This window comes from Puma concolor, chromosome B1 (genome assembly GCF_028749965.1).
Source record: "Puma concolor isolate L17-30 chromosome B1, mPumCon1.1.hap2, whole genome shotgun sequence".
NCBI lineage: Eukaryota > Metazoa > Chordata > Mammalia > Carnivora > Felidae > Puma > Puma concolor.
In genome coordinates this window covers 118,546,340-118,571,027 of record NC_141670.1, presented here as the reverse complement: position 1 = coordinate 118,571,027, position 24,688 = coordinate 118,546,340, and the positions used below count along the sequence as shown (strand labels likewise).

Genomic DNA, 24,688 nt, shown 5'->3' with positions numbered 1-24,688 from the left:
TTAAGGGGTGAAAAGTCTGATGAAAAATAAAGTAGAATATGAAAGAGAATGCAAACAGGGCAATTTTAAACAAAGTGATATCTAAATGGTTCAGTTTTTACATTCATTTTCTATAATGATTTTCAGAATTCATTTTTAGTTCTACTGAAAACAGCTTAAAAATTGGAATGATAAGAAAAGATTAACATGGGCCCTGCACAAGGATGTGACACAAATTCGTGAAGCATTCTATATTTAAAAAACAAACAAACAAACAAACTTAACCATCACATTCTGAGCATATTTAGTATATTCATTTAAATATAACTGGAAACAGTACCATATTAATAACAGACTCCTCCCCAAAACAGGTCTCCAAGAAATGTATCCGTTCCAATAAATACCAATTCAAAAAATATGGGAAATAACTAAATGAAAGAAGTCTTTACTCACCACCAGACTGTGACTTACGGGAAACAATATAAAATGACATGGTAGCACTCGAGAAATTAGAAAGGTATAACTAAAAGTAGAAGATGACACCATGCATTCGGATAATTTAAAGATCACTTGGTTTCAGACTAGCTCATCCAACCTTGTGGGAATCCCCAAGCACTAGGCATGATAGGGAAAAGTAAGCATTTTGCAGGCATGAGGTAGACAGGATGCCTGCCTTTTGCCTGTTCTGAAAAGGTTTGGTAAGAGTTACATATGCCTCCAGAAGCCAGATGTTTTGCTTAAGTGACGTAAGTGTGGTAAGGCATGTAAAAATGGCAGAAACCATGGCAAACAAAAGACTGCGTATATTGCCTAAGGCATTCAAATTTAAAATTTTATAATACGTCAATGGGCCACACATCTATCTAGGGTAATTCTGGGACAAACAGCAGAAATATTATAACTAAGGGAACAAATAATCACTTGAAACTGAACACAGGGCACACCTGCTCTATTAATCACAGTAAATACATATTTATTAAGTGGTGTAAGATGTTTAGGATAACGAAGTCTAAAGATGAAGATATTTTTAGTAGTATACATTGTATCCTGAGTCATAGAGTTCTTTGTCATGCCCAAAATAGAACACTTGATACTTATTTCACCTAACGCACATGGATTCCTCTTTAAATTCTGACTTTCTACTTATCTAATTAAAAGTGCTTCTTTCTAAAGTGAGCTTTCTATTGATCATTTTCCTACATTCTATATTTTTGCAAAATCTCTCCTAAATTAACTACTACTACTGAGTTCTTCCAATGCATTGTCTTCTTAAAGGGAAAGGAAATCTTTTAGTTCACTGAAGGTGAACAACCAGAAATGTAATTTAATAATGTCCAAAATAAATCATTTTCTATTACTTAAATTTGATTTATGACTTTATCATTGTACCTTACCAAATCTACCGTTCTCTGTCCCAATGCATAGACTTTTTTGTTTTTGTTTTTTTTTTAAGGTAAATGTTTTTAACTCAGTGACTTTAAAGGAAAAGCTTAAGGAGAAGCCAGTATCTATCCTGGCTTAGGCGGCTTTCTCTTCAGATATTATAAAGTGAACTTGGTAAAGACACCAATAACAAAAACCCCAACAATTTAATAATGCCCAATAAAACTCTGCAGACATAAGTGAAATGTTTCTATTCTCAATCAGAACCTGGAATAAAAGCTGTATTCTCTCTCTCTCTCTCTCTCTCTCTCTCTCTCACACACACACACACACACAAATCAAAATAAGCAACATTCAGAAAATCTATCAACAGCAAATACCTCAAGCCAAAAATCTTATATCAATACCAATAGTCAATTCAATTACTCTTCTGAAAATATGAAAAATTACACCTATAATCTAGAAACTGATTTAGTCTATAAAAAACTCAGTTGTTCTTTATAAAAATAAGAAGAGTAAGTATATTCATATTAAACATAAGAAAACTACAACTAAGAGAATGTACAAGATTTGCCAAAATTTATCCAACACATTCATGGTAGAATTAGTATTATAAATATAAGTCTTCCATGAATTCTTTTCTTCTATACTGTACAGCTATATTGTCACTGGTTTTATTTATATTAAAAGAAAAGGAAGCAAACCCTGAGAAACTTAACAACAGAAAACAAACTGAGGGCTGTTGGAGGGGAGATGAGTGGGAGATGGGCTAAATGGGTGATGGATATTTTTTTTTTTTAATTTTTTAACATTTATTCATTTTTGAGAGACAAAGTGCAAACAGAAGAGGGTCGGAGAGAGAGGGAGACACAGAATCTGAAGCAGGCTCCAGGCTCCAAGCTGTCAGCACAGAGCCCGATGCGGGGCTCAAACGCACAAACCACGAGATCATGACCTGAGCGGAAGTCGGAAGCCTAACCGACTGAGCCACCCAGGCACCCCTGGGTGATGGATATTAAGGGGGACACTTGTGATGAGTACTTCGTGTTATATGTAAGTGATGAATCACTAAATTCAATTCCTGAAACCAATTTTACCATATATGTTAACTAGAATCTAAATAAAAATTTGAAATGTATTAAATAAGTAAATGAATGAATGAATGAATGAATGAATGAAAGTGTAGATGTATTTTTTAGTTTTCTTTTTTTTTAATTTTTTTAATGTTTATTTATTTTTGAGAGAGAGACGGCGGGGAGGGGGGAGGGAAGGACAGAGAGAGATGGAGACACAGAATTGGAAGCAAGCTCCAGGCTCTGAGCTGTTGCACAGAGCCCTATGCAGGTCTCCAACCCACAAACCATGAGATCATGACCTGAGCCAAAGTCGGAGGCTCAACTGACTGAGCCACCCAGGTGCCCCTTTAGTTTTCCTTTATTGTGGTAAAATATACATAAGGTAAAACTTGCTGTTTAATGTACAATTCAGTGGCATTAAGTACATCCACAATATTGTGTAACCATTACTATTCTCCATTTCCAGATTCCATTTTCATTAGATACATTTTTTTAGAATATATATTAAGAAAAGGAATTCTCTAGTAATGATTTATACCCATTCTTGGAATTAACTTCTTATGGAAATTTCTACTATAATTATACAATGCATTTTCTTTTAATATTTATTTATTTGAGCGAGAGAGCACATGCACGCAGGTGCACGTGAGTGGGGGAGGGGCAGAGAGCGAGAATCCCTGATAGCGAGAAGCCCTACACCAGCCTGAAGTCAGGAACCTGAGTTCATGACGTAAGTCAAAATCAAGAAGAGTCAAACACTTAACCAACAGAGCCACCCAGGTGCCCCACAGTGTATTTTCAAGATGAACTAACCCAACAATAAAATCAGAATAATCTAAAAGAGTTCTATTATATAGTCAATCAACTTATTTCAGTTTGTTTTTAACTACAAATCAAGCTCTTTTAAAAAACTGAGATCTACCGTATCAACTCCCTGAATGATTAACAAAGACTTTCCACTTCCGTAAAATATTTTAACTGCTGTCCATAGTGGTCTGTATGTTGAGTCTGGCAGAAAACTCTGGAAAGAAGTCCACACTTTGCTTCTACCAGTTAAGTTTTAGTTTTATCATGCATCAGGTATGTTTATTCCCAAAGCACTTATGCCAACCGTATCGGTGGTTGTAATTATGAGATTTATAAAATATTATATAAGGCAATGATTTTACCAGTATAAAAAATTATTTCTATAAAATTGACTTCAATGTTTTGAAAGAATTCAATAAAACAGTTTGCTAAAAATATCTGCTGTCAAATTAGGCCTGAGTAAAAAAATAGTTAAAGATGAGGGAAAAAAACATACAAATCTACAATTATGCATGTAGATTGCTCTGCATAGTGAAGAAAGAGGATTTTAGATATGAAAGGTCAGGGACAGCCTCTGATAAAACTTTAGTAAATTGTTATTTTTTTAATGTTTGTTTACTTATTTTGAGAGAGAGAGAGAGAGAGAGAAAGAACACAAGCAGGGACAGAGGCAGAGAGAGAGGGAGAGAAAATCCCAACCAGGTTCCATGCTCATTGTGGAGCCCAATGCAGGGCTCAATCTCACAACTGTGAGATCATGACCTGAGTGCAAATCAAGAGAAGGATGCTTAACCAACTGAGCCACCCAGGCACCCCAAGTTTTAGTAAATTCTGGGATGAAGTGTGGGAGCAACTCATTCAAATATCTAGAAGAGGAGAAGTCCTGGGAAGAAGATAGAAGTGCCAATATTCTGAGGTATGATTGTGCTTAAAATGGTTAAGGAAGACAGTAAGAAAGCCCTGTGTTTAGAGCAGAGTGAAGAAAGAATGTTAGGAGATGAGATTAGAGAAGCAAGCAGCCACCGGCCAGTCACAAGGGACTCTAAAGGCCATCCTTTTACTTTGAGATAAGAAGCCATTAGAGGGTTCTGGGCCAAACACTACAGATTAGGAAGATTGCTCTTTCTGCTGTGTAGGGAAAAGATCATAAAGGAAGAAGTGGAGTCAGGAAATCCAGTCTCTGTAGATGAAATACAATGAGGGCCGAGATAAATGGTAGCTGTATGGAGGTGGTGACAAATGGTCAATTTTGGATATTTTTAGAAAGCAGAACTAAAAGGAATTACCAAAGAAAAAAAGTTAAAAACAAAACCCAGTAAAGATCAGACCTATATAAAATTTAAAGTATCAAAGAATGAAAAAGGAATAGCTGGCAACATTAAGTAACAATTTAAATTATAGTACAATCAATTAAGCAGTCACCTAAATATTTATCACTGTAGTTTTTTTTTTTAAGTTTCATAAAAAGGTGTCAAATGGCCGACAAATAGTGTATAGCCATTATTTACTTTATAACAAAGTGGTTTCCAAACTTGAAAATTTAATTAGAAAAGATTAAATGAGTTTACTTAAGAGAATTTTTATGTTAAAACTGGAGATTTAAAATTTATAAACATAGTTCTATATAAATTCACTAGAAAATTTATAATTTCTTTATTAAATATTAGCTTTAAGGAAAAACAGAGAATAATGATAAAATATAATGACAAATTTTAAAGTTCAATTTGGCTTCTCCAAATCTAGTACTCTCCAGTTTAATTTAGTTTTCCTTGACTAATTTTGATTTAGGAATTTACAAAAGCAAAGAAATTAATCTAAAAATATCTTAGTCAAAGCCTATCATTCCATCTCTGTAAACATTAGAGGATCATAATAACACTTTACATTTTTTAAAAGCAATCTTTGTGACTTAGCTTTTCCTTCATCAGAGACAGTGGTATACCTTCCATGTAATTAGGTTTCTTCTCCATATAAACCAATTCATTTGTTTTTAAAACCTAAAAGAATGTCACAAATTGTGATCTATTAAGCAAAAAAGAAAAAGAAAGTGGTTTGTGAATTAAAGTTTCTCCTGTTCTTTTTTAATTAAAGATACACTCTTACAGCAGGGGGAGATTCTAGTCACTTCTATTTTACCCAGACTTCAGAAATAAATGATATATTTTTTTTTTTTTAATTTTTTTTTTTCAACGTTTATTTATTTTTGGGACAGAGAGAGACAGAGCATGAACGGGGAAGGGGCAGAGAGAAAGGGAGACACAGAATCGGAAACAGGCTCCAGGCTCCGAGCCATCAGCCCAGAGCCTGACGCGGGGCTCGAACTCCCGGACCACGAGATCTTGACCTGGCTGAAGTTGGACGCTTAACCGACTGCGCCACCCAGACGCCCCCAGAAATAAATGATATAAAAGAGGCGAACACTCAAACTGGTAAGGTTCATTTTATACATACCGCCCATCAAGAATGAAAAAGAAATAACTAAGGTATGAGATCTTTTTAATCTAGAGATACATTAAAGCACTAATGGGCCTAAAAAATGATTGTGAATTAAAAACAAACAAAACATCAAGAAATTTTAAGCATGAGAAAATTATGACAACACACTTGGTAAGCAAATACAATAAATCTACAGATTAACAATAAAACATTTTAAATAACTCTCTTGCCTTCCAAGAAACAACCATACCCAGTCCCTTCAACTTTTTGTATAATTAAAAATAGAATATTGAAAAAAAAAAAAGAAAAATATACTCTTTTGTTATTTATTTAACAAAAAACTTTTTGGTCCAAAAGAAAATAAAAACTCTAAGAATATTCAGAGAACAATGAAAATAAGAACACTCAAAATTTATAAGAAGAAATTAGGTAAATAAGGAAAAACATCCCATTTGGAATCAGCACTAAGTTCAAATTCCAGTTTTGGAATTCATATACTGCATCACCTTGGGAAAGGACATTATTTTGTATATTTTCTTCCATAAAATGTAGAAAATCTAAGCTGTTGTAAGGATTAAATAAAGCAATATATTAAAAATCATTTAATAAAAATAAGGGATCATTCTTAAGAAATATTAATTGTCATCCCTCCAATCCCCTAAAACCTTTTCCATGGAATGTAGACAAAGTTATATTCACAGGCAAACCTAGGGCCTTACATGCTTTCATCTCTCAAAAATATATAAATAAACATGAATTAATAATTTAGAAAATTACTGAACATTCTTACATTAATACTGACAGTTATTTTATGTTTAATGTGTATGACTCTACTGAGAAATCAATGCAGCCAGGCACAGATATACACAATATAAATATGCACTAAAAATAACATGAAAGGGATGTGGATATACATAAACACACATACACATGCATACTTAATCCTAACAGTTTTCTATAAACACATCTATTCTTACGGTAAAGATGGGGCCTCAAATGCATTTGTAATTAATTTCTTATGACAAATGCATTTACCTTTCTAGTTCTCATAAAGTGTTTTCATTTCTATTGTGTTTAAATTAAACTTAAATAACCACTTTTTAAAAACAATTGGAACAGAAAGGAAGCAAATACATAAATAAAATTCCTTTATTTCTGAGATGAGACTCAATTCAAGTATATTGACCAAATTATCAATAATTAAAAACAATGCCCAACTTTATGAAGCATTTCTCTTCACAGAAAACAGAAACCTCTGTCAAAGATAAGCACTGATTTCATGTTTCAACATACAGGTTAACCAACACCAAGATAAAGAACATAAAAAGAGAAAACCAAAAATACTCAAAAACAAGATAAGCACCCTGTAGACTCAATATGGGACAAAAATGCCTGTTAGGCAAAAGCAAGATGGCCATATGATTTATTGCACATACTAGAATATTTCTGAGACTCCTAATCAAGAGGAAAAACAGCCAACAGAAATCAATCCTGAGACAACCCATGCAAATGAGGATTTTAAAGTAGTTGTTACAAATATGTTCAAGGACTTTTAAAAACTATGGTTATGATTGATGAACATGTGGAAATCTCAGTTAAGGAAGAAAAAAAAAGCCTAAAAAACTATCAGAAAAAAAGAACCAAATGAGGAAGTAAATGAAAAGTCAGATGGGTTTAATAGCAGCATTTGGATATGGCAAAAAAAAAAAAAAAAAAAAATCACAGAAGTAGAAAATAAAACAACAGAAATTATCCTGTCTGAAGAACAATAAGGAATAAAGACTGAAAAGACATAAAGAGAGCTTTAGTGAACTGTGAGACAATAAAAAGTGGTTAAAAATATGTATTAGGAGTCTCAGAATGAAGGAAAAAAATAATGGCAAATAATTACGCAAATGTGTAAAAACATGAACGTACAGGTCTACAAAGTTCAGTATATTCTAAGCAGGATAAATATAAAAGAAAGGATACTACTTAGTATATCAGAGAAAAATTGCTGAATATCAAAAATGAGAAAATCTTTAAAATAGTCTCAGAAAAACAACATATACTCTGGGTAACAACACATTAACTGCTGACTTCTCTTCAGAAACAGTGGAGACCAAAAGAAAATGGAACATCTTTGTAAAGATCCCTTCAACTCAAAATTCTATATCCAGTGAAACTACACTTCCAAAAAACAGGTCAGAAAAGACAATATCAGATCAATGAAATGGAGAGAATTCATCACCAGCAGAACTACACTACAAAAAATGCTGAAGTCGGGGAGCCTGGGTGGCTTAGCTGGTTGAGCGCCTGACTCTTGATTTTGGCTCAGGTCATGATCCCAGGGTTGTGGGACTGAGCCCCGCATTGGGGGTCAGCACAGAGCCTCCTTAAAATTCTCTCCCTCTGTCTCTCTCTCTAAAAATTTTTAAAAAATAATAAGCTATAAAAAAATGCTAAAGCATTCAAGTTGAAGGTAAAGGACACCAAATGGCAACTACAGATCTTCTGTTTCTGTTTTCTGTAATAAAATCTATGGGTATGGACAAGGCAAATATGTGGGTAAATGTAAATGAATACGTGTGTGTGCGCGCACGCCTCTCCTGACTTCTTAAAAAAATTTTTTTTTAATGTTTTTATTTATTTTTGACAGAAAGAGAGAGAGAGAGAGAGAGAGAGAGAGCGCATGAGCGGGGGAGGAGCAGAGAGCGAGGGAAACACAGAATCCCAAGCAGGCTCCAGGCTCTGAGCTGTCAGCACAGAGCCCCACGCGGGACTCAAACTCACGGATTGTGAGATCATGACCTGAGCTGAAGTCGGATGCTTAACCGACTGAGCCACCCAGGTGCCCCACTTCTCGTAATTTCTTTAGAAGACATTTTATTATTTAAGACAATACGAAACAAAAGCACAAAGAATGGATGGAGGTTCTGGGAGCAACTGGCTCTCTCCTACAACTGCCGGTGGAAGTGCAAAGTGACACAGCCACTTTGGTAAACAGTGTCACAGGTTCTCATGATATTAAGCATACAATTATCATCTGACCCAGTAGCCCTATTCCTAGATATATCCCTAAGAGAAATGAAAACCTATGTTCACACAAGAACTTGTATATAACTGTTCACAGCAACTTTATTTGTATCAGCCCGACTGGAAGGAAACCCAAATTTTCATTCATACATCAATAAACTGTGGTGTTATCTATACAACGGAACACTATTCAGCAATCAAATGAAACAAAGCATACTGATTACACACAATATGCAGGAATCTCCAAAGCATTATGCAAAGAATAGATATGTACACATAACAGAAATGTACACACGACTCTAAAGAAACAGAATAGCAGTTGTTGAAAAACTCCAGAATTTTAAGTATAAATATTTTCTCCCTCTAAAATAAGCTATTGTAATGGAAAAATTAGTATTAAAAACTTAGACACGAACCTAACATAGAATATAACAAGATCTTCTTAGTAATCTGTAGAAAAAAATTAAAATGCTGTTGTTATCTGGATTATTTCCACCAAGCTACAACACAAAGGGAGGGAAGCATATCATCAGCTGTGGATTTTTTGTTTTTATTTTTAGATAAAAACCAGTAACATAAATGTAATGCCGTATCTCTTTGCTCATATTATTTAAAGGGAAGAAGAAATGGCCACACGCTTGAAATTTTGTCCAAAGGCGGCAAAAAGAAAAAGGAAAAGGTAAAAAAAAAAGTTTCCAATTCTATGGGATTTAACCAAAGGAAATAATGCACAAAGCTCTCACTCCAGCACTATAGCTGCTGCTCTCACAGAGCTAAATATGTGCACAACAGGCCTCAAACAAAATCTGTGGGAAGCAAGAACATAATGTTTTTAACGATATCTTACAAGCATTCACAAGAAACAACAGCTCCATTCCACAACACTCATTATATTTTCTGCATCACAAATAGAGGCTCTAGCTCAGAATTAATAGTTTGAATACTTTCAGTTTACTCAGATCTCTAAAAGATTTTGTTTTCCACACTGGTCTGCACATCCATGCTTCAGAGTACAGTCTGATGAACTTAGTAACCCTCATTTTATTGACCTTTCCTTTTCCATTACCCTTTTCTACTAATTCTACTCTTATCAACACCTGTACTAAAAATATACATTAATATCATGAAAAATAATGGAAATTAACACACAACAAAATAAGAAATACCAAACAAGGTAATTCTACACAGAGGCCTATTTGTATTGTATCAGAAAAACCTCCTGGAAAAGACCTTGGTAGATTTTCTTCCCCCAAAATACAAATATTCATTGCCATTTCACAAGAAACTTTATGACCAGTAAAGTGAAAATCATTCTGGTGCCTTAAACACAGCAGAAATTCAAATAATTTTTCTAACCTGATTTTAACTGGAAGCATTTAACAGAATGGCTAAAAACTCAGGTTTGGGGTCAGACAGACAGACCTCCAATGAAGTTCCAGCTCCATCATCTAAGAGCTACCCTAGAAAACTTAAAAATGTGCCATGTCCCCAAGAAATCTATTTCGTAATCCTTTAATTTAAACTGTGTTTCCTTCAGCACTATCTTTGAAGACAATTTATTTAGGTCTTTCCATTTTAAAGGAAAGCTGAAAATAATGAATTAAAAATATTTCCGGGGCACCTGGGTGGCTCGGTCGGTTAAGAGTCTGACCCGGTTTCTGCTCAGGACGTGATCACACGACATGATCTCAGATTTGTAAGGTTAAACCCCGCATCAGGCTCTGCACTGACAGTGTGGAGCCTGCTTGGAATTCTCTCTCCATCTCTCTCTTTGCTCCTTCCTCTCATTCTCTCTCAAAATAAACAAACATTTAGGGGCGCCTGGGTGGCGCAGTCGGTTAAGCGTCCGACTTCAGCCAGGTCACGATCTCGCGGTCCGTGAGTTCGAGCCCCGCGTCAGGCTCTGGGCTGATGGCTCGGAGCCTGGAGCCTGCTTCCGATTCTGTGTCTCCCTCTCTCTCTGCCCCTCCCCTGTTCATGCTCTGTCTCTCTCTGTCCCAAAAATAAATAAACGTTGAAAAAAAAAAAATTAAAAAAATAAATAAATAAACATTTAAAGCAAAAATAAAAATATTTCCTAGAACAACCAAAATTTACGAGATGGAAAAAATGCTAGGGATTATTTACCGATTAGAGGATAAATTCTGCACCTTTAGAGTTGGGGACAGTAAAGCTTCCAGAGCTTATAAGACTTTCTCAAGGCCAGCTAACTAACAAACACAAGAGAGGATTTTAGAATTTAGGCCTCCTCTACCCTTCACCATACCACAAGAGTATGACTGAAACCTAAAAAACACTGGGAGAGGTCAAGGTTTAAAAAAGAAGCAAAATATTCCCATTGATGTAATTCTATTCTTAATTATAGTACATTTTACTCAATTTGTCCCTGTTCCTCAAACTACCTCTTCCCACACCCCATCCCTACACACCCATGCCTATTGAAGTACCTATTAGTGAAATCAAAGGAATGAAGATCAAAAAAACCATCCTTTTACTGGGACCTCTAATCATAATTAACTCACTGATGCCTACATTATTTAAGAGCAAAGGGTCAGCACTCCCAGAAAGTAACACTGTCCAAGGCTACAGATACATTCAACTACCCCAGTATTTTTCAGAGGAGTGGTGGGATGCAGTGAACAGCACAGGCTCTGGAGACCAACTGGATTCCAGTAGCTCCATGTATGACTTTAGACAAGTTACTAACCAAGAATCCCCCCTCCCCAGTGCCTCAGTTCCTTAATCTGAAAAAAAGGTAGGGGAGACACTATCACATTTTGCCTGAGCTTATGTAAATAAGCTAAACAGATATTCCAGAAGAAACACTCAGCATAATAACTAAACATGCAGTAGTTGTTACAGAAATGTGAGAGCATTTAGGATGACAGTGGTGATATACCAGCCCCCTTCTGGGCCAATGAGTCCATGCACAGAAAAGCAAACTGAACTCTATTCTTGCTGGTTCTAAAGGATAACACAAATATTTTCCTTTAAGATTTCTATGCTATTCTCTATTTTTTTCTCCCTAAATAACAGTATTAAATTGTGTTTTAAAAAGTAAGGAAATCAAACACCATGTAAATTTCCTTATTTTTAAGATCATAATTGTATGGACACTAGGTGTTCATTCAGCTAATGAAAATTTGAGTCAAAGAGAGTTGGTTTTCACAGGTTTATAACTGCCTTGAAAGACATTGAAGAACTATACAGTTTTACATGACTTTTAAATTTCTCTAGGGGCGCCTGGGTGGCGCAGTCGGTTAAGCGTCCGACTTCAGCCAGGTCACGATCTCGCGGTCCGTGAGTTCGAGCCCCGCATCAGGCTCTGGGCTGATGGCTCGGAGCCTGGAGCCTGTTTCCGATTCTGTGTCTCCCTCTCTCTCTGCCCTTCCCCTGTTCATGCTCTGTCTCTCTCTGTCCCTCTCTGTCCCAAAAATAAATAAACGTTGAAAAAAAAAATTAAAAAAAAAATTTCTCTAAAAGTAAGCTGAAATTCTACATATATGAAATACAGATAAATTCTGATACTTCTAAGATCAGTACAGTGCTGGCCTTTGAAAAAGTCCCCAAAAGTCCTCATTTTCAATAATTCCCTTTTTACTCATGTAATTTATTCATCCCAGAATGTATCTAAACCAATATAATTGTTCTGATTTCAATTTCTGTTTTCTAATTTTTGTTTTTAAAAACTGCAAAATCACTGCACAAGCAATAGAACAGACGATTGTTTTCATTTATTTAAAAATCAAACAAAAAAAATCTTTAACAGTCTGCAAGTTGAAGTAGCTTGTAGGCCTAAATCACCTCCTATGAGGTTACTTCACCTGACATAAGGTCCTCAGGCATCACTGGCATTCTGAAGAGGTTCAAACATCTGTCTGGTGAGTATGTGAAGCTCTACATTATAGAAGGTGGTTAATTTAACCCAAGGAGAAATTACACATGCCCTCGCATTTCAATTTTCTTAAAAAGCTCTGAACTTGGTTATTTCATAACCAAGCACTATTATCCCTAATGGCCAAAGGCATTCTCTAGTAACAATTTAGGAGCCCTGGGAGTCTTATTAACTCTTTCAGGCCATTAAGGTACCATTAAGAGCATTAGAGCCTGGAACCTAATTACAGGGTATTAAAAGGTCTTAGTGCTCTCCAGGTGTTAATGAGCCAGCCAAAGTGACTGATTTTCTACCAGGGAACACAAGAAATTTGTTTTTAAATGTTATTTAGACTTTTCTTTTTGGAGTTTCACCATGGCTATTTCTGCTTCAGAAGAAAAACCTGGAAGATTTAAATAATAAGATTAAAATTACAGAAATACAGCCAGCAATCACAGTTTCTAACTGAAATACGTTCTCTGATGCAATGGCTAGTTTTAGTTCAGCCATGTCAAAGTTAAAAACTACAAATATTAGAACAGGTCATTACAGCCTACCACAGTCTGCACATATATGATCTGGATCAAAGAAGTGATTTCATAATACAACAACCCTAAAACTTCCTTGTAGAATTGTAATAATTCTCCAAAAAATTTTAAAAATATTATGGAAATAAAGAAGGACATACTGTCAGTAAATTAAAACAGACTTCTTTTTTTCAAAAAAGAAAACATAGGTACTGATCATGTCAAAAAACAGCTTGTTTTTTCTTAAGATAGTGGAAATTAATGAGGGATTTATTTTTTAAATGTCTAAACAACAATGAAAATGAACAAAAATTTCTTTATAAATTTCTGTATTACACACATCCTCAGAAAACTACCGAATTAAAAAAAAATTATAGATAGCTATCCCTTCCCCTACATGATTTTAACCTTTCTTCCTATTGATCTAATAAAAATTCCAAGAAGTAAAGACAACAAATATTTACACTGTTATAAAATCACTCCTTTGTGATAAAATCCCAAATTATACACAGTAATTTTTTTAAGTTATTGCATTAGGTATTTTAAAGCTATTTAAGTAGAAAGTGACCCCAAAAAAGACATTTCTGACATGTATGGACTCAGAATCAATCTCCCAACCATGTCATGTAAAAATTTTTGGAAAATTTACACCAGCCAACAATGAAAATGAAAAAGAGGACATGAAAGAATCTAAGAAAAACAGAACTATTAACCCAGGGCAATGAAAAGAAACCCTGTGATGATCGCTGTGCAGCAAGCTATTCTCTTGTGTCCATAATTAATATGATAAAGGAGGTGAATAATAGTATTATTCACATAAACACTATAAATGTTATTTGTTATTTTTCAATTTTCAGACTCAAGAGACAAAATATGAAAAACAGTTAAAGAACAGAATTTAAATATGATAAAATTAGCCACTGTGGAGCTACTGTACAGGTCAGAGAAACTGGTCTGAAAAGGACAGAGAAGTAGTGCAGAAACCTCCATGCCCTGGTTTTGTACTGGGCAACCACAATTTATTGTTCAAAAGTAATCAAGTGATAAATAATGCCCAAAGTATAATAATTAGAGCTATTAACATAATCGAAGAAGAAATACAGTAACATAATTTAAAAATGTATAAGAAAATTAAATTCCTAAGTTTTTGGAGCAGCAACTTGAGTCAAAAGGAAAGACATAAATTAAGAAATACAATGCTTGAGTAGAGAAACAACTGTGCAGGGGAACTAAAAACATACAAGGAAGAAGATACAGACTGGAGAAGTCAGACTGGCGTGAGAAGTGGGAAGGAGAATTGTACTTTTTATTTTGTATTTTTACACTTCTGAGTTTTTATTTCCAAGCATATGATTATTTTTATAATTAAAAATGCCATCCAAAACACTGTGTTTGTGATTCTGGAAGGTTAGATGTGGAATGGACACATAATAAAATGTTTAAATGTTGCTTAATTTATGATTAAATATTGTTAATTTTCAAAGATGTAGAGAGAGAACAGCAACAAACTTGATTATCTGTTAGCTAATATTTATTTAATCATATGGGTCCAAATATACATTTTTATCTTACTGCAATAAAATCACAAGTTGTTATAATAGGTATTTCATCTAATCTAGAAATCAAGAAATTGATTCCTTTATTTGTTTGTAAGGTCTCCTCTCTCCTGCCAAAGGTCAATTTTTAATCTGGAACATATAAAATAAGCCACATGCTTACAATACTTAGGCTCTTACTGAACTACACGGTAGGTACCTTGAGAAGATAAATTATTATAATAGAAGACTATTAAATATCATAATCAAATCATATGAACTGTTTTTTGTTTTTTTTTTTTTTTAATTTCTTCACAAATTTAGGAAGGTTTCCACCCCTGCAATTACGGAGCATCTCTCAGTTCTCATCCCCTCTAATGCCCCACTTTAGTAGGTGGTAATGAAAACACAAACAACACACCAGGCTAAATAATGAAGAAAAAAAAGTAAAATTAAGAATGACTTCTGTCAGGGGCACCTGAGTGGCTCAGTTGGTTCAGCATCCAACTCTTGGTTTTGGATCAGGTCATGATTTCTAGTTCGTGGGTTCAAGCACCACATTGGGCTCCATGCTGACCATGTGGAGCCTACTTGGGATTCTCTATGTCCCTTCCCCCCACTTCTCTTTCTCTCTAATAAATAAATAAAACTTTAAAAAAAAAAAAAGAATGATTTCTGTCAATTAACATTTGCTCAAGCAGCAGGACAACAAAATCTGTCTTTTGTCTGAAATAGTTGAGAGAACAGCTGGATCATGTTTGAGAGATACAACAAGTATAAATAAAAACTTGAGCTTAAATTAAAAATAATTAATAATTATTATGACTCTGCCACATAGAGTCATCTAGTATTCCATGATTTATAATTTAAAAAATTTCTACTATGATTTCTTCAGCCTTTGTGCCTGTATCTATTTTTTTCTTGGGTCACTATAAAAAGAGAGAAAAAATTCAATACAGATACGTAGAATATATCACAATAAGGTGAAGGCAAAAGGAATTAAGAATAAAACATTTCAAACTCTTAAAACTATAGAATAACTTACTCTACAAAATCTACATATATGATTACTTAAGGTACTACCCAGAGTGAACAATAGGCAAATATCCTTAAAGTAAATAATATCCATTTCCCCCCATATTCCTTACTCATTCAGGAAATAAATACAAAACACAATGTCAGCACATCATTTCAGAGCAAAATATGTCAATAGTACTCAACAAGTTCTTGTAATTATTCTGGTCTGATGTCACCTCAACCTAAATAAGCTTCAGTATTCCTTCCGGTGTGTCTTTTTGTACAAACATACACAAAAAGAATTTAGAAGATGCCAAAGTGCAAAGTCATCTCCATTCAGGAAACAAATAGAATTAAAGTAAAGAAAGAGAACTTTTCATTCTAACCCTTAGCAAACTCAAGAGAAACATGAGGTAGTTATTAGCCTTATGTAATCTTGTTTCAATAATACTGCTAGTTACAAAAACCACGAATTACTACAATCAAGTATTAACTGCTTAGTACAATATTATAGATAGACAGTGGACTTTATAATCAGACAGAAATGAGTTCAAATCATAGTTCTACTATGTAATGGATGTGCAAACTTGAGCCAATTATTTAAATCCTTAGAGCACCTTTTAAATTAAGAATAATAATATGTACTAGAACAGGTACAAGTGCTTGGCATATAATGAGAGTTCACAAAGTTAAATCACATCTGGAACAGAACTGGGCTAAAGAATAGTTTATTCCACCTAACACATAGTTTCATTCAGGCACTCAGCCTCTCCAGTGTAGAGGGGGCATCCCTTAGCAGAGTTTCATAACTTCAGTGTGTCATATCACCAATCAGTTAGTTACGTGATTTGTTTTGACTGGCTGTTGCACCATTATTTTATCAGTTCTCATTTGAGGAGCAGTTAATGCATTAAAGAATGTTTAACAGTGTATTTTGCTTCTCTTACATACATATATATGAGAAATATACTAAAGAAACCCAGGATAAAATAAAAGACAGACAAGAAATATATATGGTTATGAACTAAAGCCTCATATTTTAATTGTAGTTTTATGTTTTAGTTTTGTCCCTGAGGTTATTTGTACTTCACCTTATCAGATCCTTTCCTTTCTCAATTACACTCAAGAATGGCATAAAATCTCTTGCTGTTCCATGTGCAAGAAAAGGTTTTAAATGCACATAAAATAAGAGAGGTTAACACTTAAGTGTTAATGAGTTCCCATCCATTCAGAAATGGCATATTTTCTAACTGAGGCCTAGAAGAAACCAGGAACGCGAAAAGAATGAAACTGAAAGAAAAAACGCTAGAAAAATAGGGGGGAAAAATAGAGAATAATAACAGTGGCCATATATTCAACACTTGATATGACAGCCAGATGCTTTAAGTGAATCATCTCTTACTGTGGACAAGCTCACAAGTAGATATAATTATCTCCCTTAATGGGTGACCAAACTGAAATTCACAAATGTTAGATGATCTACCCAAAATCACTCAGAAAGTAGCACAGCCAGAACTCAAACTGAGGTGTGTGTGACTCCGAAGAAAGTCCACTCTTTATCATACCAAGCTATTTCTAGAACTTAAATTTCTAGGACATCAAAATTTTGTCAAAGGACAGTTATCTTTCCCTCCATTTTTGCAACACAGGACAAAAACTAGATACAGAAACAGCGTATGTCCTTGATGAACATGCCTTCCTTAGTTTTCAACTTACTCAGATGAACAAGAGAAATTTAAGCAAAAAAAAGGAAGGAAGGAGGGAGGGAACCTACAGACTGTATTTTCTTAGTCTGAGGTACCACCTGTCTATCTAGCCTTTTCTCTTTCTTGTTCTTCCTAGCAATATGACACAACTCAGAGACAATCATAATAGATTCTCCTTTGTAATCTGTGGATGAAGAGAATAAAAAAATCAAATATACATATTCTGTTTTACATGAGCCCCCCCTTTAGATGCTAAGAATTCGAATGACATACTGATTTACTTCTGTTTCTGGAAAGTTACAGACTTACCATGAAACTTTGAGGCTTCAGGGTCATTCACATTGATAGCAATTATTTTCCAGTCTGTTTCACCCTGGTCAATAAGAGCCAAAATTCCAAGGATCTTCACACGAATAACCTCTCCACAAGAAAGAACCTTTAAAGAGAAAAGAAATTCAGCATTTTCAAGGCTCTGGAGAAATTTACTCATCTATCAGAAAATACATATGAAAGGTTAAAAGCATTACAGAATGAAATTTAATAAAGCTTTAATAATTAAAGATAATGTAAAAATAGTCTATAAAGCCTATTATGATATCCCTTTTAAAATTAAGTATCTTGATTCCTTTTTAGAAACTAAAGTTACTTATAGATCTTGAAATTTAATGTACTAGGCCTAGAAACTCCTACTAAATAGAAAATAAACCCATGCATATCATTACATAGTATAAACCTGGATTTTGCTGCTTGGGGATAAAATAGAGAGCTGAGAATCCTCTTAAAATGCTGTTTTGCAAACCACATTTATCAGTTACAAGTGAAAAGTAAATTTTTAACATATTAGAATACAGCCTTAAGACAATGAATGACACTGGAAGAATTAACATGTTAAAAATACGATAAAACAGGTTTCATAAAATGCCTTAACAAGATTTTAAAGGAAACCAAGAAATTGCATGATGTTGAAGCAGATGTTCCATGCATTAAAGAAAGTTATTTCAGTGGTTCCTTCAAAGTTGCCAATGCCAAGTTTATACGCATGCATCCTTCCTATATCCTGTTGGCCCTACAGAATTTCACTGCAAGCTAAAATTTGAACACATGCTTCAGAACAAATTCCTTCATGATTCAAAATGCAGCTTTACATTTGGAAAGCAAGGTACGCAAAAGAAAGTCACTTTTGTGTTTTGAAATTTGAGAAGGAAAAAACCCAGATCTGAAACCATAAAGTCAAATAAGTCCTTTCAGAACATTTGCAAAATGAATCTAAAATCTTAATATAAATCTACAGGAATTTATAATTAGTTACAATCTAATTACACACAACAGATTAGCACGATTTTATAAAGTAAACTGAAATCTCACTTGTAGGGCAATATGCACAATTATATTAACCAGACTCTCATATGTCTAAGCTCTATTAAGTACCCATCACTATGTTAAACACTATGTATCTAACAAAATCCCTGTTCTCAAAGGTTTCCGATCTTGCTGGGGGGACTTACACACCTCATGCCAGGAGATCTTTATAAAACAAAAATGTTCAAATTTGAAGTTATCACATAATTACTAGTGTAAGGCTGGCCACACTGGTTAGCTCAGTTATAAATTAGATTATTGATTCTCAACCAGAGAATCTCAACCAACTGCCCTCTCGAGACTATCTGACATTGTCTGGAGACAATTTTCGTTGTCAAAAACAGGGAGGTATTACTAGCATCTAATGGGAAGAAGCCAGGGATACTGAACAGGACAGTCCACTGTAACAGAATTATCCATCCAAAATGTCAATGGTGCCAATAGAGGACCCTGCAGAAGCCGTTGGTGGCAGGGGGAATTCCGAGGAATCATATAGTTTTAAAAAGCACCTTGTAGGGGAGAAGTCAAGATGGTGGAGGAGTAGGGATACCAGAATTTCTCTCATCCCTCAAAGGCAGTAGTATTGAGGTCAGAATACTTGGAATTCCAGGAATCCAGGCTACAAACTGACAGAGGCATGTCCAGGGGTATACGGAGACAGCTTGGCGGGACAGAGCCTTATAGTTTCTGATTTGATTTTTGGTCAATTCTTAATTATATATATATATTCTTTTTCTTTTTTTCTCTGTTCTGGTTGTTTGTTTAATCAGGCATTTTTACTCTGTTCTTTTTACACCTTTTCTGTATCTCCTTCTTCTTTATTTTCCTCTTTCTCTTTGTGGATTAAACCCTATAGTTTCTTTGATTCTCTGCCTGGTTTTTTTCTCCACTCCTATCATCTCTCTCTGTTTGGGATATGGTTTCTCTTCCCCCCATCCTTCTCATTTTGAAGTTTACTTCAACAAACCAATCAAAGCACACCTGGTGGATGATCCAATCCACCACTACAAGGAGTGAGACAAAGCAGCCAAGACACAGGAACAGAGTGCACGTAACACACTCCAAAAACCCCTTCTGAACTGCCAGGCCCTGAACAGTGTATGACCCCTTTTTAATACAGTAGTACTCACAGGTACAGGACACATAACAAGCTATTAAAACATGTAAAGGACAGAAAACTAGCTAAAATGACAAAATGAAAGAATTATCAAAAGAAATTCCAGGAAGAACTGACAGCCAGAGAATTGCTCAAAACAGATACAATATATCTGATCAAGAATTTAGAATAATAGTCGTAAAACTAATAGCCGGGCATGAAAAAAGCACAAGAGACAGCAGAGAATCTATTGCTGCGGGGATCAAGGACCTAAGAAATAGTCACGATTAATTAAGAAATGCTGTAATGAGGTGCGAGATAAACTAGACACAGGGACAGCAAGGATGGGACAAGCAGAGGAAAGAATAGGTGAAACAGAAGATAAAATTATGGAAAATGGGGAAGCTGACAAAAGGAAAGGAAGGAAATTACTAGACCACGAGAAGAGAATTAGAGACCTAAGAGATTCAATGCAATGAAATAATATCCGTATTACAGGAGTTCCAGAAGAAGAAGAAGAAGAAAGAGAAAGGGACAGAAGGTTTATTTGAACAAATTATAGCTGATGGGGCGCCTGGGTGGCTCGGTCGGTTAAGCGTCTGACTTTAACTCAGGTCACGATCTCACGGTCCGTGAGTTCGAGCCCTGCATTGGGCTCTGGGCTGATGGCTCAGAGCCCGGAGCCTGCTTCAGATTCTGTGCCTCCCTCTCTCTCTGCCCCTCCCCCGTTCATGCTCTGTCTCTGTCTCAAAAATAAATAAACGTTAAAAAATAAAAAAAACAAAAATGAACAAACTGTAGCTGAGAACTTCCCTAATCTGGGGAAGGAAACAGGCATCCAAGTCCAGGAGGCACAGAGAGCTCCCTTTAAAAACAATAAAAACAGGTCAACACCATGACATATCATAGTGAAACTGGCAAAACAAGGATAAAGAGAGAATTCTGAAAGCAGTTAAGGACAAATGGGCCTTAACCTACAAGCGTAGACACATAAGGGTAGTAGCAGATCTGTCCAATGAAACTTGACAGGCCAGAAAGGAAAGGCAGGGAATGTTCAATGAGCTAAACAGGAAAAATATGCAGCCAAGAATCCTTCATCCAGGGGCGCCTCGGTGGCTCACTCGGTTAAGCATCTGACCTCAGCTTAGGTCATGATCTCACAGCTCATGGTTCAAGCCCCGCATCGGGCTCTGTGCTGACAGCTCAGAGCCTGGAGCTTGCTTCGGACTCTGTGTCTCCCTCTCTCTCTTTCTGCTCTTCCCCACTCACACACTGTCTCATTCTCCCTCAAAAATAAATAAAAACATTTTTTAAAATGTTTAAAAAAAGAATCCTTTATCAAGCAAGGTTGTCATTCAGAATAGAAGGAGAGATAAAGGCTTTCCCATACAAACAAAAACTAAAGGAGTTCATGACCACTAAGCCAGCCCTGAAAGTGATCCGAAGGGGTGCTCTGCAAGTGGAAAGCAGCAAAGCAACAAAGACTACAAAGCAGCAGAAACATAATCACAAGCATGAAACCTACAAATAGAATAGTGACACTAAATCCGTATCTTTCAATAATCACTCTGAATGTAAATGGACTAAATACTAAATCAAAAGACACAGGGTATCAGAATGGATAAAAAACCAAGATCCATCTATATGCTGCCTATAAAAGACTCATTTTAGACCTAAAAGACTCATTTTAGACCTGAGGACACCTGCAGATTGAAAGTGAAGGGATGGAAAACCATCTATCATGTTACGGGATGTCAAAAGAAAGCCAGAGTAGCCATACTTATATTAGACAAACTAGATTTCAAAACAAAGACTGTAACAAGAGATGAAGAATTATATTAATTATATTTAATTATATATTAAATATATAATTATATCATAATTAAGGTGTCTATCCATAAAGAAGAGGATCAATTATAAATGTTTATGCCCCCAATGTGAAAGCACCCAAATATATGAATCCACTACTCACAAACATAAATAAATTTACAGATAACAATACTGTGATTATTGGGGACTATTTACTATATTTGCTCTATTTACGTCAATGGATAGATCATCCAGGCAGAAAATGTTAAAAAACAATGGCTCTGAATGACACACTGGAACAGATAGACTTAGCAGATATATTCAGATCTATTCATCCAAAAGCAGCAGAATACACATTCTTCTCAAGTGCACATGGAACATTCTCCAAAACAGATCACATACTGGGTCACAGAACAGCCCTCAACAAATATAAAAGGACTGAGATCATACTATGCATATTTTCCAATCACAATGCTATGAAACTTGAAATCAACAAAACACAAAATTTGGAAAGCCTCCAAATACACAGAGGTTAAAGAGCATCCTACTAAATAATGAATGGGTCAACCAGGAATTTAAGAAGAACTTAAAAAATATATGGAAGCAAATGAAAATGAAAACACAACAGTCCAAACCCTTTGGGATGCAGCAAAAGAGGTCCTAAGAGGAAAATACATCGCAATCCAGGCCCATCTCAAGAAGCAAGAAAAATCCCCAATACAGAATCTAACCTCACACCTAAAGGAACTAGAAACAGAGCAGCAAAGAAACCCCAAAGCCAGCAGAAGAAGAGAAATAATGATTAGAGCAGAAATAAACAACACAGAATCCAAAAAAACAGTACAACACATCAATGAATCTAAAAGCTGGTTTTCTGAAAGAATAAACAAAACTGATAAACCCCTGGGCAGACTTCTCAAAAAGAAAAGAGAGAGGACCCAAATAGATAAACTCACAAATGAAAGAGGAGAGATCACAACCAATACCACAGAAAAACAAACAATTATTAGAGAATACTATGAAAAATTATATGCCAACAAACTGGACAATCTGGAAGAAATGGACAAACTCCTAGATACCCACACACTACCACAACTTAAATGGGAAGAAACAGAAAACTTGAACAGACCCATAACCGGTAAAGAAATCGAATCCATTATCAAAAATTTCCCAACAAAATAAGGGTCCTGCACCAGATGGCTTTCCAGGGGAATTCTACCAGACATTTAAAGCAGAGTTAAGTTCTCGCAAGCTGTTCCAAAAATAGAAACAGAAGGAACACTTCCAGACTCATTCTACGAAGCCAGCATTACCCTGATTCCCAAACTGCACAAAGACCCCACTAAAAAGGAGAATTACAGGCCAATATCTCTGATGAACATGAATATGAAAATCCTCAACAAGATACTAGAAAATCAAATTCAACACTATATTAAAAGAATTATTCACTATGATCAAGTGGTATTCATTCCTGGGCTGCATGGCTGGTTCAATATTCACAAATCAATCAATGTGATACATCACATTAACAGAAGAAAGGATAAGAACCATATGATCCTGTCAACAGATGCAGAAAAGCATTTGACAAAATACAGCATCCTTTCTTAATAAAACGCTCAAGAAATTTGAGATAGAAGGAACATACCTCACTACCATAAAAGCCATATATGAAAAGGCCCACAGCGAATATCATCCTCAATGGGGAAAAACTGAGAGCTTTCCCTCTGAGATCAGGAACACAACAGGGATATCCACTCTCACCACTGTTGTTTAACATAGTGTTGGAAGTTCTAGCATCAGCAATCAGACAACAAAATGAAATAAAAGGCATCCAAACTGGCAAAGAAGTCAAACTTTCACTTTTCATAGATGACATAATACCCTATATGGAAAACCCAAAAGGCTCCACCAAAAACTGCTAGAACTGATACCTGAATTCAGCAAAGTCACATATACAATTGCACAAAGAACCATAAAATACTTAGGAATAAACCTAACCAAAGAGATAAAAGATCTGCACGCTGAAAACTATAGACAGCTTAGTGAAGAAATTGAAGATGACACAAAGAAATGGAAAAGCATTCCATGCTCATGGACTAGAATAACAAATACTGTTAAAATGTCGATACCACCCAAAGCAATCTATACATTCAATGCAATCCCAATCAGAATAGCACCAGCATTCTTCTCAGAGCTAAAACAAACAATCCTAAAATTTGTATGGAACCAAAAAGACCACATGAATAGCTAAAGTAATGTTGAAAAACAAAACCAAAGATGGAGGCATCACAATCCGAGACTTTAGCCTCTACTACAAAGCGTAATCATCAAGACAGTGTGGTATCAAGACAGACACATAGAGCAATGTAATAGAATAGAGAACCCAGAATTGGACCCATAAATGTATGGATAACTAATCTTCGACAAAGTAGGAAAGAGTATCCAATGGAAAAAAGACAGTCTCTTTAGTAAATGGTGCTGAGATAGCTGGACAGCAACATGCAGAAGAATGAACCTAAACCACTTTCTTATGCCATACACAAAAACAAACTCAAAATGGATGAAAGACCTAAATGTGAGACAGGAAACCATCAAAATCCTGGAAGAGAAAAAAGGCAACAACCTCTTTGACCTCACCTGCAGCAACTTCTTACTTGACATGTCTCCGAAGGCAAAGGAAATAAAAGCAACACAAACTATTAGGACTTCAGCAAGATAAAAAACTTCTGCACTGCAAAGGAAACAATCAACAAAACTAAAAGGTAACCAATGGAATAGGAAAAGATATTTACAAATGACATATCAGATAAAGGGTTAGTATCCAAAATCTATAAAGAATTTACCAAACTCAACACCGGAAAAACCAATAATCTAGTAAAGAAATGGGCAGAAGACCTGAATAGACGCTTTTCCAAAGAAGACATCCAGATGGCCAACAGACACATGAAAAAATGCTCAACATCACTCATCATCAGGGAAATACAAATCAAAACCACACTGAGATACCACCCCACACAGGTCAGAATGGTTAAAAGTAACAACTCAGGAAACAACAGATGTTGGCGAGGA

At 35.3% G+C, this 24,688-nt stretch overlaps 1 protein-coding gene and 1 non-coding gene across 3 annotated transcripts in view; one reads left to right on the top strand and one right to left on the bottom strand.

Annotated features, from left to right (window-relative positions):
* The window catches only part of PPA2 (inorganic pyrophosphatase 2), a 96,636-nt gene that overhangs the window by 29,282 nt on the left and 42,666 nt on the right, over window positions 1-24,688 (bottom strand). For both annotated transcript variants that reach the window (XM_025921739.2, XM_086704472.1), the window contains one exon: window positions 17,665-17,791. In XM_025921739.2, the coding sequence (XP_025777524.1) occupies window positions 17,665-17,791 (127 nt within the window). The remainder of the gene's footprint in view (window positions 1-17,664; window positions 17,792-24,688) is intronic.
* On the top strand, window positions 133-238 carry LOC112859151 (U6 spliceosomal RNA). The gene has a single exon (XR_003223467.2). It is a non-coding gene; the product is annotated as a U6 spliceosomal RNA (small nuclear RNA).